The 17,500-nt window shown below is 41.6% G+C and overlaps 2 protein-coding genes across 2 annotated transcripts in view; both read right to left on the bottom strand.

Annotated features, from left to right (window-relative positions):
- LOC138973874 (uncharacterized) overlaps positions 1-17,500 on the bottom strand; it is a gene marked incomplete in the record, with an annotated part of 89,085 nt that overhangs the window by 67,552 nt on the left and 4,033 nt on the right. The window contains 1 exon segment of the mRNA XM_070346571.1: positions 14,014-14,338. Coding sequence (XP_070202672.1) covers positions 14,014-14,338 — 325 coding nt within the window.
- The window catches only part of LOC138973876 (uncharacterized), a 40,367-nt gene that overhangs the window by 9,407 nt on the left and 13,460 nt on the right, over positions 1-17,500 (bottom strand). The window contains exon 2 of the mRNA XM_070346573.1: positions 7,386-7,548. The gene's annotated coding sequence lies outside the window, so the exon portion shown is untranslated. The remainder of the gene's footprint in view (positions 1-7,385; positions 7,549-17,500) is intronic.

The raw sequence follows: 17,500 nt of genomic DNA on the forward strand, positions 1-17,500 counted from the left end.
CAGTGCAAGCCAGCTAGCACGTCGCATGCACTGGTCAGTTCGCAAACTTCACAAATTCTGATTTTTTGGTGACAAATAGGCGGTAGATTACTTTATTCCGTGAGTATAAATGGAAAACAAACAATTAACGCAGCCAAACAAAAATAAGCGCGCGAGCACACACACACAGACACACAGACACAGACACACACACACACACACGCACACAGACCCACACACACACAAGCACACGCAAGCACACACACACACACACACACACACACACACACACACACACACACACACACACACACACACACACACACACACACACATATATATATATATATATATATATATATCCCATGACCTCCCTTCTTTGTCTCTGTTACTTCAGTATGGGTATATATGTTGTATTTTTATAGCTCAATAAATACATCATGGACTCCAAAAAATATATGATAGTGCAGATTCCGATTTGGGCAAAGGACTACTTTCCTCCCGACCTTTGACCTCGCTCGCGCCGAACAATGTGACACATTTGTATGAAGTTCTAAAATCGTATTGCACGGCTCAGAAAACCATATCAGTTGCACGCAAAAATGAATCTCAGAACTGATCTGATGTATGAGATGCAATAAGCAAAAGTTTCTTTCATAATGAAAGCAATGCAGGTCGAAAAAACCGAACATTCAACTTACAAGATAACCAGATGCTAGCGAACCAAAACAAAAACACGAGTACCCTCCCCTTGCATCGTTAGCAGACGACTTTTGAGAATCTGTCGGTAGTGTGTTTTGCCGGTGTGCGCCTTCAGCTATCAAACATCGGCTGTTTCACATGTTTTGCGAGCAAGTCTACTCTTTTGCCTGGCTCTGCAGTAAGTCCACATATTTTTCCGTAATCCAGTCATATTCCTTCAAAATGCAATCAATCGGCGGTGACAGACGTGTCGGTCGCGTTTTCCTCTCACCCATACCAGTTTAAGTTCATCCATGCAAACACACTCGCAAAACAGTTAATCACGTAGATACATTTCAAATAGGGAGCAAATGGTTAAATCTAAACCTACATATTTGTTCCCTAAGATTTGCTTCTCTGTCAATAAGCCTAATTACACACGTTCGAGAAAAACAACGTGGAATCAATTCTGAATCGAGTAAGCCAAATGGGTCCCAAACCCGTTTCGCCCGTTCTGCCGACCTGAAACGCAAAACAAAAGAATTGTGCGCTTCAACTAAATTAATTTCTATTCGACTTCATTACTTTCTTGCAACTTATGAACCTTTACTTAAAGCTTTTAAATGGTCTGAAAGTAGTGTTACCGCGTACTTATCGATGCACTCATTCGTTTTATTTTTTCAGCGACGGTCACTTAGTTTAAGGTTGCAAAAGGGCTAAGTCTCGCTGGCAACAGTTTTACCCTGCACAGATCGCAACAGTGCCGCTAGTAGTCTACACTTTGTGTTTGATGGTAGAATGGGATATACAGATTACAACACTCGTGGTTTTTTTATATGGCTTGTATTTCAGTCAAGACCCAGCGGGAATATCAATCGAGAGACACTCGCCAGAGGCTCGTGTCTCCCGATGATATTCATCCGCTGGGTCTTGACTGAAATACAAGCCATATAAAAAACCACTCGTGTTGTAACCTATACATATATATATATATATATATATATATATATATATATATATATACACCCACACTCATACACATACACACATACACACACACACACTCTCTCTCACACACACACATACACACACATACACCACACACACACACACATACACCACACACACTCTCTCTCACACACACACACACATGCACAAACACACACATACACACACACACACCCCCCCCACACACACACACACACGTACACCAAACACACACACACACACACAAACACATGTGTACATATGGGCATATCTGTCCTGATCGAGTGAGTGTGTACTATTTGCTGAACTTTCCTTACCTGGACAAGCAGCAATCCAAAGACAGCAGTATAACAAGGCAACAACCATCACGTTTTCCATTACTGTGAAGTGAAGCCAAGGGAAACCGATCCATACAATGAAAAACAACAATAACACATTCGTTAACACAGAACTGTCTAACTTTACTTTGAGATCAAAACATCCAAAAGAGATTTGCACAGCAAAAGGTATAGATGCTCTCACAAGTACGCTTTTTCACATTTTGCTCTAAGCAGACTGTAAGTTAACGCGATATGACAAGGATTTAAACGATAGAATGATACACTTCCCGGTTTCAAAGTTATCCTGTGCAGTTCACTGAAAAGGGCGGGTATGAAAGTGCACTCTACAGGCGTGAGGAATTCCTTGATGGTTGTTGTCAAACTTGTATTACGACATTGCTTTGCTTTTTTCAGCTCGCTTTTCAAACGACAGGAAAAAGCATCGGCATATGTTTAACGTGCGTACAACACAGTTGTTGTTGTTGTTGTTGACGACGTTTGTTGTTGTTGTTGTTGTTGTTGTTGGGGTTATGCGATTTAATTGATTTAACTTGAAGACCTTCAAACATGTAGTATTTGGCGGCTGTGTTACGAAGACACCTCTGTCCTAATAAATCAAGTGGGAAAACCATTCTAACGAGGAAAAGAAATGCGTTCACAAAGTGCAGCTTGACATTTTACATGTCATTTCATCGCTCAGTGGCGCTGAATACTGTTTCTTCAACACCTCATTATCAACATTAATGTTAAATGCTCTCTGCATTTTCCTGCTTCCTTCATGCACAATGTCATTGTAAATGATTCATTTGTGTCTGAAGAAGTGTTACTTCCCTGCCTCTTCGTTCTGAAGTATGTGAGGGTTTTTTTAGATCTGGTTTTGGGACTTCGCTGGAGAGAACAGAGGACAACGAGGATTCATAAGTTTTGAAAGATTTAGATCGACGTTGACACGTTTGGACAGTTTGTAATGGTTTCAAACGACTGGAAAGATCATGTGAAACGCTGACAGTAATTGTAAGATCCTATATAAGATTTACACAACTTTGCAGATCACAAAGTGAGATGTGACAGAAGGGAGCATCTCGTTACTCCCCCGTATCGTTACTCCTCCGGCTCGTTACTCCCCCGGCTTGTTACTAACCCTAACCCTAACCCTAACCCTAAGGGGGAGTAAGGAGCCGGGGGAGTAACGAGCTGATCCCGTGACACTGAATAAGATAAATATAAAACATTTGCCAGACTGTCCATGAAATTTACAAGAATATATTGACTGATGCTAAATAAAATTCGATCGTCCATTGTATTTTGACATGAACCAGAGAATCTGTAAAAACGAAACACTTGATTAGAGCAATCTTTCAGTTATAATACAGCACATGCTCTAGGCTAAAATATACCTGAACGATTAAATAGTTTTACAATACATTATACTTACAATTTGAACCATCCTAGAGTCAGCTGGCATTAGTGATTTAACATGCATTCGTACTTCAATTGTTTGGCCTGTTTATTTAATCGCTTGTGCGTTTGTTTGACTGTCTTTTGATGGTACTGTAGAGAGTTACAGGTTGTTTGGATTGGGATTGAATACCCCGCGACAACAGATGAGAGACCGTGTGTCAAGGAATTTAGATGTGCTGCTGACGTATTTGTTCCGGTGTTTGCTTTTCTGTGTACGGGGTTTCTTCATTCATACACTCATTGACACATGTTTACACACACAGTCACACACAGACATACTCCTGCACACGGGATGATGACAACACGCACTCGAACAACACACACGGCACACAACGAATGAACATTTCAAACATTTCGCTATTAACTCAAATAAAAACATAGTCATCATAAAGATACATAGGTTATAACAAAATACCTCTCGTCACACAGAACACACCGTTCGGCACTGCACTAACACACTTCCTTATGAATCCTCCGAATGTCTACAACACAGTCAGGAATCACTTCACTGCCGAAAGTCCTTGAAGTTGCACACAGTCCAAACCGGCGAAGCACACTGTTTTACTATCCTCCGACAAACACAAGAATGTCCGCTTCCATGTTACGGTTCTTCTTCCAGCTGCAGGCATTAAACTAAAACCTAACTACTTTCTCTAAAATAATAATACACGTTCTTCCCACACCACAACAAACACATTCGCTCGCATCAGTCATCCCATCGCTCTCTGATGTATCACGCTTGCACGGTCAACCTCTTGACCACCGCATTTACACAGAGGGGTGACAACATACGACGCATCGCACAGCACAACCTTCCCTCGCTAAAACAAAACACTGATTTTACCTATTCAAATTAGGCTAGTCGGCTATTTCGCCAGACCATTTCAATAGGGGTTTAGAGACTGCTCGGAAATAATACTTATTCCACGATCGCTCAGGGGTACCGTGATCATAAAACTATACCACCAAATTTTCCCTTGACACCGTGACAAGCCAGTTACAAAGAAGTGAAGTCATACCCGAACATTAGAAAACAACAATTTTGTTGAAGTCGCGAATTAACCAATTCCATCACAGAGGGCTACTGTGTTGATTATCATTGTGTAGACTTGGTTGAGCACAAACTCCAATAGCGTCAATTGTTTTCTCTCTGGCAGACGATCATGTCTGACAGACAATGCAGATGAGTGATCTGCCCCTGGACCGCTAATTATCACTTTATGGATCAAAAAGTACGTCACTGCAGCAATCTCTCCCGTTAAAGTCACTCAGGAAAAAAGCTCAGTCGTGGCCAATGTGGCTGTACTGTGGCTCAAGATCCGCTTGGTCCTGTGTGTGTGGAGACCCCCTGGTGTGACTCAGTGTGTGGTACTGGTCATCGTCTTCTGTGCTGCGCTGTGTGACATCCTGTTCGAAACAGCGAGCATTGTTTTTAACACAAGCAGTTTGATGTGTGTGATTCAAAAGCGCTGAAATGCGTGCTGTGTATTTTCAAATAAGCTTTTCAAAAAAACAGGCCGGCAAAAAAACAAGTAAGCACGCAAGCGAACACAAAACCAACAAAGAAACAAAGAAACAATAATAAGCGTGTGTGTGTGTGTGTGTGTGTGTGTGTGTGTGTGTGTGTGTGTGTGTGTGTGTGTGGGTGTGTGTGTGTGCGTGTGTTTGTGTGTGTGTGTGGATGTGTGTGTTTGTGTGTGTCTGTGCATGCGTGTCTGTGAGAGTGAATGTGTGTGTGTGTGTGCGTGCGTGCGTGTGTGAGTGAGTGAGTGTGTGTGTGTGTGTGTGCGTGCGTGTGTGTGTGTGTGTGTGTGTGTGTGTGTGTGTGTGTGTGTGTGTGTGTGTGTGTGTGTGAATGACAAAAGGAAGTACTGCACCAATTGGAAAAGTTCAGCAAAAACAATTGTACTGTAAAGTGTGTGGTCTTTCATGTCAATCTCTCCCGTCTTTACTCCGTACTTAAAGTATGATTCATTTTGTTAGTGTATGGGCCTGCTCCTTGATCTTCATTAATCAATAAAGCATGATGTGCATCATTCAAAAGAAAACATACCTTATCAGATGATGGTTTTGTTGAAGTCTTAGGCTTGACGGCAGGCTTGGGTTTCTGCACCTGCGTATAGGCTGCTCCTTCCGTTTTTGCCTCAGCGACCTTGATGCTTTTTGCAGTTTTGTTTCGAGATGAGCTTTTGTCGACAACAGCATACTCGTTGTTCCCTTCAGTCGTGTGAGTGGGGGAGGAGGCACTGGTGTTTGCTGACGATGAAGGGCCTTTCTTCGTTCTGGATTTGTCCACCACTGCATACTCATCTGTCTGTGGTGCACGCGTGTTTCCGCTGCTGCCAACGCCGATGTCTTCATATCCACCAGACCTGCCGCCCATACCGCTTGCTTGGTTATTAGCGACGAACCTTGCTTCATCATCAACGGTTGTGTACATGTCAGCTTCAAGCGAGTGAGGCGCGGCAGGATGTCCGTTGTGTGAATTGGAGGAAATCCGCACAGCAATGGCGGAAGGCTTGTGGTCAGTGGTGTGTGTGTCGTCTGGGACATCGCTTGTGACGTACATTGGGTTGACGTGCTCTTCAAAGTCTGTGGAAGGAAAACAAACAAGAGAAAAACTTACGTATAATGGTTCTTATGTATCTCTGTTAATAAAACAAAGAAGGAGTACATATCTCACGAAACTTAGTGACATTCACGATACAAAGTAACAGTAACCGACCAACCAACCACCCAATCATCCACACTTAACATCACACACACACACACACACACACACACACACACACACACACACACACACACACACACACACACACACACCAACATCCACACACCCACACCCACACACACACCCACACATACACACCCACACCCACACATCCACACACACACACACACACACACACACACACATACACACACACACACACACACAAACGCCGCTCAGCCCTCCTCCCCACCCCCTCCACCCAACCACCGGGCCCCACCATCCCTCCAACCAATCCCAAAGCAACAACAGCAACAACAACAAACTTGAAGTCAATGTCGCACGGATAATATAGCGTTTTGCAAATTGTCATCCATACACTGGGCTCGCAGACCGCTTACCGTTGTTGTCTTTTGAAGCAACAGCGCCAGAATCGTCCGGGCTTCCAGCAGGCTTCTGTCTTCGCTTTCTTCTGATGACAACCACAACGACGACCACTACAACGATGATACCCACAGCAGCTGCTATGCCACCAACAATCGCCCTAACAGGAACGCTGTTCTCGTCCGTTGTTTCTAGGGAAATGTCAAGAACACAATGATCTTTCTCCTCAAATTTGTTCATTTGGATCAAATTAAATACATTGCAAACTTGTGAAATTCTAGTACAACTGACAGTAACATAAATGCTGGTTGGGTCGGGTCTATTCGCAGCACAAGCGGTTAAATTAAAAAAAAATCATTGGAAAAATAGGATTGCCGCAGTGATCGTTTCATTATATTTTACTTTGACATCTTGTTTGGTGAAAGACAACGGAAATGTTACAAACGACTGTGTTTCCATCCAGTAGTAAACTGCAGAGACAAAGGTCATATGCAAAATGTGTTAATTCATGTCAATTCACACCAAGTCTTAGTGGATTTAAAATCATTGGTCGAAGTTTCAGGATAGTGGAAAATGCTAGCTTTAGTTTGTTGCATCATGACGGTTAGAGTTTGGTCAATAAAAAGGAACAACACACTGATAGGCAACAAAGAGAAAAGGTGTGTGTCTTCCATTGTTTGTCTGACTGTGTGACTGCCTATTTCTCGATTACACACAGTGACAAACAAGCAAACAGACATCCAGACAGACACACACACACACAAACACACACACACACACACACACACACACACATACGCACACACGATGATAGGAAGAAGACAACATGATTGATGCGTAGTTTCAAATCCTATTCTTACCAGTGTTTCCAACATTGACCGTGATATTCCCAGGTCCAGGATAGAAGTTGATGCTGTACGTGTAGGTACCAGGGTCCCTGTCCAGGTTTATGGTAAAGGTACACACACCACCTGTACTCTGTGGAAGGCTGTCGTACGTGATGCCGCCAGATAATGGTTTGGACTGAAGGACCAACAACAGTTTATGGTTCATTTGCTAAACGTCACAATTCAGCCAATTTCACATGTTGTACTGCAGGGAACAAGACACAAGGAGACATTGAGTAAAGTCCTGTAACTTCTGTCTGTTAGTTTATCTGTTCGTTTACCTGAGTGTATTTTCTTATTACAGTGGATGCTTACAAGATTTCTTTGGCATGCAGGGGAAAATGTCTATTTAACCTTCACCGGATCACGCGTTGGACTACACAGTCCGGATGATGTGGGTCGTGTACAACCCATACTATCCAAAGAAGGATTCAACGTAAAAAGTATGGGTCGTTCACGACCCACGTCATCCGAATAGAGATAAACGTTTTGCCGCCTCTGTGCAGAGTATGGGTCGTACACGACCCACGCTATCCGAATAAGGATAAACAACGTAAGATTCCTTACGTAATTCCCTATGGGTCTTCCGCGACCCACATCATCCGGACTGTGTAGTTCAAATTACGTCATCGTTTATTTGTTTGTTTACAAAGATAATCTTTCACAGGTTGAGCACTGGGAAGGTCTGGTCATTGGAGATTACATGAAGTCTCAATTAAGGCTGTAGGATACTTTTGAAAGTACGTTGGGGTAGCCTCCCTTCCCGGATTTAGAACGCGTTTCGTGTCGTAACAGATGCAGGGCCGGACCCAGGGGGGGGGGTTCCAGGGGTTCCGGAACCTCACCCCTGGAAAAAGCATGTACCTTGCTTTGAGTGTTGTTGTTTTTTTACTAGTTTTAGCACCAAAACAATGCTGCTCTTAACCCTCAAAACAAGGCCCAGAATGCACCAGATTGCACAGATTTTAACCGTTTTTCAAAAATTTTCCGGGGGAGCATGCCCCCGGACCCCCCTAGTTCGCGCGCCTGCAAAGCAGGCGCGCGCTTGTGGCTTCACCACTTCGCTGATTTGCCCCCCCCCCCCCAAAAAAAAAAGGTGGAACCCCCCCCTTACAACTCATTTGGTCCGGCCCTGGATCTGATCCACTCATTAGCCATATCCGTATGGCAGAAGTTTACAAATATCGACATTCTCTATCAGTGCAATACAAACCAATCGTCAGAACTTGCATTTACGACATGTCGTGCGTGAGAACGTGTCAGTAAACAAGCACTTGTTGTCTGGCTGAAGAACCCCACGAGTCAAGCTAAAACAGACAAGTAATTGAAAGCAGTCTGCGAATAAACATAACAAACTGCTGATGAAAAAGTGTGTTCATCCCTGATCTGGATAAAATACATCGAACTGATGATAACGTGGCAGCGTTCATGCGAAAATATTTTTTTCAGATTATCGCTTCTACATTTTATTGCACGTACTGAGGGCAGATCTGAATTTCATACTGGAAGATGACAAATCGGTCTTGTGAGTTGAGAACCACATGTTCTTTGCCGACAGAAATCACGATGAGACAAGATGCAGATTGTGTTGAAGAGATGTTTGCAGATGATCGCATCTACATTTTATTGCTCAGATCAATGCACGCAGTTGGGGTAGATCTGAATTTCACAATGGAAGACGACAAATCGGTCTTGTGAGTTGAGAACCACATGTTCTTTGACGGCAGAAATCACTATGAGACAAGATGAGGATTGTGTTGAAGAGGTTAATACTGACTGACTTTTGATGAAGAGTTCCAAGACCTGGTTTTTGTAGAGAGGCATCATGATGATATCCTGTTTTTTAACGTTCTTGGTGACAACGCGCCAGAATCGCACGAAGATCGAACTCTCGAAGAAAACAAGTTTATCGCTGAACATCGGAAATGTGAAAGTATTGCTCTTCCTGTCTGATCAGTCTCCCCGTTAGATCTACAGGCTACATTATCAGGTAACTTACCAAACCAGTGTGTGTGTGTGTGTGTGTGTGTGTGTGTGTGTGTGTGTGTGTGTGTGTGTGTGTGTGTGTGTGTGTGTGTGTGTGTGTGTGTGTGCACCGGGTTACCATCATTGGACCTTTCTACGTAACCTGTAATAATGCCTGCTGTGACATTCACGAGGATTATTGTGATTCTTGGACAATCGTGTGCCTGTGCTGGACTTGAACGAAGACAAACGGCGTCGGAACGGTATACGCGCTGCCAAGTGTGCACGCCCAGAGCGCAGTGTGAACCGAGAGTGAGTGTGTCATTGTGTGGAAGTTTTGCTTGATTGATTTATTCATGATTTAATTTGCTTTTTGGTTCAATACTAGAGCAATTTGTGCACGTTATACTTTGTATGTTGTGGTGTGATTCGCCCGAGTGCGAGACCCCTTCCCCGAACGCCTCTGTGGGTGGAATTGTATACTTGTGTGAGTAACATGAGTGTGTAGATGAGAATGTGAACGTTGTTTTGGACCCAGACACACACAGCAGACACCAACACAACAGCTAAGTTTCAGCCTGACAAAGAAACCCAGTGACACAGCTAATGGCTGTACTTGTTATTTCTCTATTAAACAAAATTAATGTGTCAAGATCTTTACCATTTTCTGTCCTTTTGTGGGAACCTCGGAATATTTGCCTTGACTCCGTGAAAATTGAAGGGCAGTGCTAGAGAATGGAATTGTGTTTTGTTTACGCTTGAAATTAACTTCGGAATGTGTGTACAAAATTGTTTCTTTTATTGTTTTTGCATAAAACTGCAAAGTAACTGTGTTTTGAGTTCTATATTTTGATCCTTTATCAGTCATCTTCATGTGTGGACATACAAGACTTCATTCATTGGCATATACACAGTCGAATTATATACCAAATTAATTAAAATAATGTAATAGTTAATCTTTTCAAAAATTATCTTCTGAATCAGCAAAATGCCCCTTTTATTTTAATTTTTTCTCTCTACAATCCAGAACTTACATAAAAATGATATTTTAAAAGTGACATGTCGCTTTTACTTACTTGTCTCATAGGTAGACCAAATGCATAATGGGTAGGGGGTAGGGGTAGTACAATCATTACAATTCAAGATGTTGTACATTAAGGTGTGTATCTTTTTTTTCCATCGGTAAGAAGGATACCTCAACTTGAATTTACCTAAGTTTAATCACTTTAACACTTTATATCATATGTTTATTTCTGTTTCATGCTTGAAAATGACTTTCAAAACTGATACAAAAGTGTTTTTTTCATATTACCAGGACAGTAACTATGTTGTATGCTTTATTTTGTTCCTATATTAGTCATCTGGAATTTTGATCAATTAATTCACGGTAAAATGTAAACAAATCTTCAGTAGTAATTGCATAAAAAAAAGTCTGTTATATCAATTATCATGTTATTTTTATCTTAAAATGGGCGCGTTAAATCCTAATCTGTTTGTTTTAATGGACTAAGCAATCCTTGGACTGACAGAAAAGATGTATTTTAAAAATGTCCAGTTACTATTACTTATTTTTCCAATGTGAAGAGAATATGCACTCTTTTTTGTTCAAATGGGGAGGGGGCGAGGGTAGTAAAAGTATCACAGTTCAAGATTTTGCGCGACAAGAGGTGTGTTTCTTTTAACTGTGATAAAGAGGGATAACTCAACTTGGTATCTAACACTATTTCTGAACACTGTAACCACTTTAGCACTTTTGTCTGTGTGAATTTACCAGTTAAATCACTCTGTTGGGTGTTCTTTTTTGCTTCCCTAGTTCTGTTCTGAAGTTTTTGATCATCTGATTACCTTGCTTTTCTATTTGGAAGATAATATGCACTCTTTTCTGAAAAATGGGTAGGGGGTGGGGGGTAGTAAAAGCATCACAGTTCAAGATTTTGCGCGACAAGAGGTGTGTTTCTTTTAACTGTGATGAAGAGGGATAACTCAACTTGGTATCTAACACTATTTCTGAACACTGTAACCACTTTAGCACTTTTAATTTTTTTTTCTATCTTCCAAGCTTTAAATTCAGCTTATAAAAGGAGTAAAAAAGTGGGTTTTTCTGAATTCACCAGTTAAATCACTCTGTTGGGTGTTCTTTTTTGCTTCCCTATTTCTGTTCTTAAGTTTTGATCATCTGATTACCTTGCTTTTCTATTTGGAAGATAATATGCACTCTTTTCTGAAAAATGAGTAGGGGGTGTGGGTTGTAAAAGCATCACAGTTCAAAATTTTGTGCGACAAGAGGTGTATTTCTTTAAAAGTGGCGAAGAGGGATAACAGAACTTGTGATTTAACTCTATATCTGAACACTAACCACTTTAACACTTTTAATTTATGTTTGACTGTGTTCCATGTTTCAAATTGGGCTTCAAAAATGGATACATAAGTGTTTTTTTCCAAATTCACCAGTAAAATCACTATGTTTGATGTTATATTTTGCTTGCCTATTTCTCTTCTTCAGTTTGTGATCATCCGATTGTTTTTTTGTTTACATATTCACAATACAATATCACAATTTCTTCAGTAGGGTTTACGTGACAAAATCTCATACCTATACTCAAACTTCAGTTGTTATCTCAAAATTTTGCGCGACAAGCACTATTCATTTTGTTATTTCCTGATAAAGCAAACATTGAACTAACACACACAAAAAACTTTAAAACTGCCTAACCACTTTGAAATTTGGCCTCAGGTGTATACTCCAGCCTTAAAAACTCCCAATAGTTTCAGAGATAAAGACGATTTTGTGAGGCTCTGGGTCGTCCACGACTCACGCAGCACGGCGAAGGTTTTCCAGAGCAAGTCACAGTTGACATTTTCTAACAATGAAACTGCAGCTCGTACACATATGGTCAGAAGTAGACATGCAACTACTCCCAGAGCGTTAACATACCGCACTGAATAAAAATTGGAAATATATCGTTTATGTTATCAGACGCACAACGCTTCAGTCTCTGAATCAGAACAGGTCTCATTTTTTTCAGATTCTAGTTTTGTTTGTAGACATTGGTGAGAGTGTAGTAACAACTAACATGATTTTAAGACCAGTACAAGAGAAATAACCGAGGAATCCTAATCCAGAAGGAAATTCAAAGCACACGTAGTTTGGCTCAATTTTAAGACCTTAGAGATTTGAATACAGTTTGAAAAACACAGTTAGGTACTAAACCTAGTCAGAACTGATTATGATAACGCAGATGTATTTTTCTGCAATTTTCAGAAGTCAAGATCTTTCTCAGAGCAGACAACTCTTAACATATCTGGCCATAGTGAGGTCACGAGTTTCATGACTTCAAAATGTCTTCTATACTATGATTTATCGATTCCTAAGCTTATTATATGATTGTTAAGGCCAGTTTACTGGTATTCAGCAATATTTGGATGACAGTTTGTGTACAAACTAAGGATCCCCTTCACGTTAAAGTGGCACGCTGTTGTGACGTTTCTCATTACCTGTCCATCTTTTTTCTGATACCAAGTGCAAAGGAAACCTCGCCTGGCGGAAAGGGCGTGATCAAAGCGACATCTTCCTGTGACTGTTCCACTGTCTCTGTCTTCCTCTACAGTACAAGTAGACAGCTCTGCTGGATCTGCACGCAAGCAAAGCCATTTTGTCTGTATGTGCTGTCTCTATCTCTGTCTGTCTGTCGTTTTGTCTCTATCTCTGTCTGGCTGGCTGGCTTTCTGTCTCTCTGTCTGTCTAGTTTGTCTGTCTGGCTGGCTGGCTGGCTGGCTCTGTCTGTCTCTGTCTGTCTGTTTGTCTCTGCCTGTCTGTTTGTCTGTCTGTCTGTCTGCGTCTGTGTCTCTCTGTCTCTCTTTGTCTCTGTCTAAGTCATTCTCTTTCTCTCTCTTTCTGTCTGTGTGTTTCTATGTCTCTCTATTTCTGTCTATCTGTCTGTTTCTGTCTGTCTGTCTGTCCGTCCGTCTCTCTTGCTCTCTCTCTCTCTCTTTCTCTCTCTCTCTCTCTTCTCTCTCTCTCTCTCTCTCTCTCTCTCTCTCTCTCTCTCTCTCTCTCTCTCTCTCTCTCTCTCTCTCTCTCTCTCTCTCTCTCTCTCTCTCTCTCTCTCTCTCTCTCTCTCTCTCTGTAAGGACAGATTGTTAGAAAAGGCGTAGCCTTAATGAATAAATCTTAATCCTTGTTAAATAAAGTTCAATTCAATTCAATTCTGTCTCTCTCTGTCTATTATCCCCTCTCTCTGTGTCTCTATCTCTTTCTTTCCCGCCCTATCTCTCTCCCTCTCCCTTTATCTTTTCTTCTTCCCCTCTCCCTCTCTCTGCCCCCTTCCTCTCGCTCTCTGTGCCCCCCACCCCTCCTCTCTTTCTGTCTTTCTGTCTCTTTATCTCTCTTTCTTTTTTGTCTCTCACACACTCTCTCCCTCTCTATCTGTCTGTCCGTCTGTTCATATATATAGCCACATTCTATTGTCACCGTTTTGAAACACTATTAGAAAGCGTATACTAGTGAAATATGTTGCCTTTTCTTTTACACATTTCAATGGAAGAAGGAGGAAGGATGAAAGCAAGAAAGATCAAACAAAAGAAATACACCCAAAGGAAAGGTTTACTTATGACGTTGAGATTGCACGCTGTAGACCTCGTGGACGTCCCAGCCACTGGTCCAAGCTGACTGGTACAGGTAACTGTTGATTGTATGTCCACCTCACGGTCATACTGCTGGTAGAACAATTTGCTTTGTCTCGGGGATCTCTCTACAGTAAAGTGGTCAGCCTCGTGGACAGTGCAGTTATCGGAATCACAGGTGGCCACTGGCGTCTCTGAACCTTTTATTTTGAATGTCCACCTGATTGTGTCCTCTGGGTTAAACCCTTTGCAGAGGATTGTGTTGATGGCCTTTTCTCGAATGTCAATAAGGCCGTCCTTACAGCTTTCTATCTGTACGTCTCCAGCGATTTGACCCTCTGCAAAAACACCAACAGAACAACAACAAACACAACCACAACCACAACCGCAACAACAACAACACCACCAACCACCACCACCACCACCACCACAACAAAAACAACAACACTACAACAAAAACAACAACAACAACAACAACAACAACACACACACACTCCAGACCGCTTAAAAATACTGACAATTATTTCCAGAAAACGTCTATTGTCCACATATTGTCAATCAGCCGAATCGGTTAGTCTGCAGTGTGACTCGAACTGACTATAAGAAAAATGTATTGAAGTACATCTTGGTCGATAGAAAGACTGCATTCGACTTTCTGTTAGAGAACCACACGTCTGCATGTCTGTCCTGATCGAGTGAGTGTGTGATATGGTTAAATTGTCTTACCTGTGCCTGTAGTTATCAAAAGACAGCAGCAGAACAAGGCAACAAACATGACGTTTTTCATAACTTCGGAGTGAAACCAAGTGAAACCGATCCAAGCAATGAAACACCACACTGTACCATTCGTTGACACAGAACTGTCTCGCTTTACTTTGCTATCGAAGTATCGACAAGTGATTTACACAGCGAAAGGTTCTCACAAGTAAGCTTTTTCAACAGTTGCTGTGAGCAGACTGAAACGTTACGCGATATAACAGAATGATTCCCTTCCTGGTTTCAAAACTATCCTGTGCAGTTGACTGAAAAGGGCGGGTATGACATACAACACTCTCCAGGCGCGTGGCAGTCTGTGTGGTTATTTTAAAACTTGAATAACGACCAGCTTGGTTTCTTTTCACCTCGCATGATTTTTGTTTAAAGACTGGATAGTGCACTGACATTAGCTTGCGAACAGCAATACGTTGGGGAGAGCTGACCTTAAGGGAGAAATACACATGAGCAGAGTCAGCGGCGCTGCATGCTGCAGAAGGGATTATGACGAGTACTTGGCCTTTTTTTTTCACGCAGCGTGTAGCGGGCTGTGGAAATAAAAGAAATTGGTGACGCCGCTGGGCTGCCGAAGAATAGAATCATTCCTATTTTTGATGCGTGCAGTGTCATTGCAGCGGGCAACCAACCAATCAGAGCGATGTATTTCAAGGGGGACAAACGGCTCTTTTGTCAAAGAGGAATTCGTGTCTCTTCATGTCAAATGCTGTTAACGCTTGTAGACGGCCATTTATCAATAAATGATTCCAAGGTATTGCGGGTGTGTTCATGTCATGCATAGTCAGGCCATCGTTACGTTTTAATCACAGTCATTTCAGTACAAATAGCAGATACTGGTCATCAAAGATTGCAATCGCTGTGAGATTGCTTCGATGCGTTCTACTTTATATCTCTTCAGTTGTTAATCTTCATCAGTTGTCTCGTTGGTGTAATGGGTACGGCGTGCACTTCGAACCCGGAGGTCCGTGGTTCGAATTCAGCAAGTTCACGTCCAAAAGTGGTTTCATCTTATTCTTTATCGTTTCCTGATTTAAAAAAACTTATAGATATGTTATGTCTGTATTAAAAAGAAGCTCAGAAATTTAAAGAATACAAAAAACCGCGCTTTCCTGCTTAGCGCAATACGCTATACTGGCTGGTCAATTTCACTTCGTTTCGCACGTGCAAAGTGAGTGATTTTCTTTTTGCGGGGATTGACGAAGCTGTATTGTCTTGGTGAAAAAATGTAGTGCGTTCTGTTTCATTCCGTGAGTTGGACAGCTTGACTAAATGTAGTAATTTCGCCTTACGCAGACTTGTTTTCATTCATATGCTTGAAAACTAAAATTGAAAATGGGTAACGTTTGGTCATTTTATTAGATTTGTAGTCTCCGCTGAGGAAAACAGATCAGGAATTAGGAAAATTTACGCGAGGGTGTTTCTGTGTAGGCGCCTCGGTGTGTGCCTCTGTGTTAGCGTGTGCGCATGTGACTTTAATTGAAGCAGTTCAGAAAAGGAAGTTATAACACACAGACACACACACACACACAAACACACACACAGACACATACACAGACACATACACACATATACACACACTCACACAGACACATACATACACACACACGGAGAGAGAGAGAAAGAGAGAGAGAAAGAGAGAGAGAGAGAGAGAGAGAGAGAGAGAGAGAGAGAGAGAGAGAGAGAGAGAGAGAGAGAGAGAGAGAACTCAGAACTCAGAACGTTATTGGAACATACCACAGAGAATAATTGTAAACGAAAGCAAAGACTGCGTACACACACACACACACACATCCACACACACGCACACACAAGCTCACACACACTTACACACACACACACACATGCACACACACACATGCACACATATACACACACATATGCTCGCGCGCGCGAGCGTGCGCTCGCTTACTTACACACATGCACATGCTATCATTTCATACTTAAAAGGAACAGTATCTAATCAAAGTATTAAAATAGTCAAACATCAAAATAATGATCGAGTATACTTGTATACATAAAAAAACAAAGCACTTAAGAGCATTGCATGCATTATCCGAGTACACAATGGAAACTAGACATCAGGGGCAGTTTATAGTGAGAGAGAGAGAGAGAGAGAGAGAGAGAGAGAGAGAGAGAGAGAGAGAGAGAGAGAGAGAGAGAGAGAGAGAGAGACACAGATACACGATACACACACAGATACACACACACAGACACACACAAACACACACGCTGTACTGTACACAAATGTTGAATGCATTGTTGGTATCAAGGACAAATAAACTGAGTTACCTTTCCCCTCCTTAACTCCCTCACTGAAGCAATTGATAGATCAATCATTCAACTTTTTCATCAACATCTTTGACTCTGTTTACATGTGCTCACTTAGAGCCGCTTTATTATAACACTTTTTTGTCAAACTTATTTGCTGCTCTTGAACGAGTTGATTTTTATTCAGTCGGTACAGCCACATTTGAAAAACTAGTGTTTTGCATAGTAGGGTAAGCAGTTGAAATAATCTGAAGTAAGTCAGAATATGTTTTAATGAGAGGAATTTGCGAGTCATACATGATTGGTTAATTTAAACCTTTCCGAGCCGTGTAGGTTAGGACAACCAAAGCTTTTGAAAATAAATGTTCATGCTTCAACTAATACCAGTCGATTTCAGCGGACAAACCGTGTTAAAAGCAAAATACAATATCTTCTCCTCATATGACAACGAATATATAATT

The sequence above is a fragment of the Littorina saxatilis genome, linkage group LG8 (assembly GCF_037325665.1).
Source record: "Littorina saxatilis isolate snail1 linkage group LG8, US_GU_Lsax_2.0, whole genome shotgun sequence".
NCBI classification, from domain to species: Eukaryota; Metazoa; Mollusca; class Gastropoda; order Littorinimorpha; family Littorinidae; genus Littorina; species Littorina saxatilis.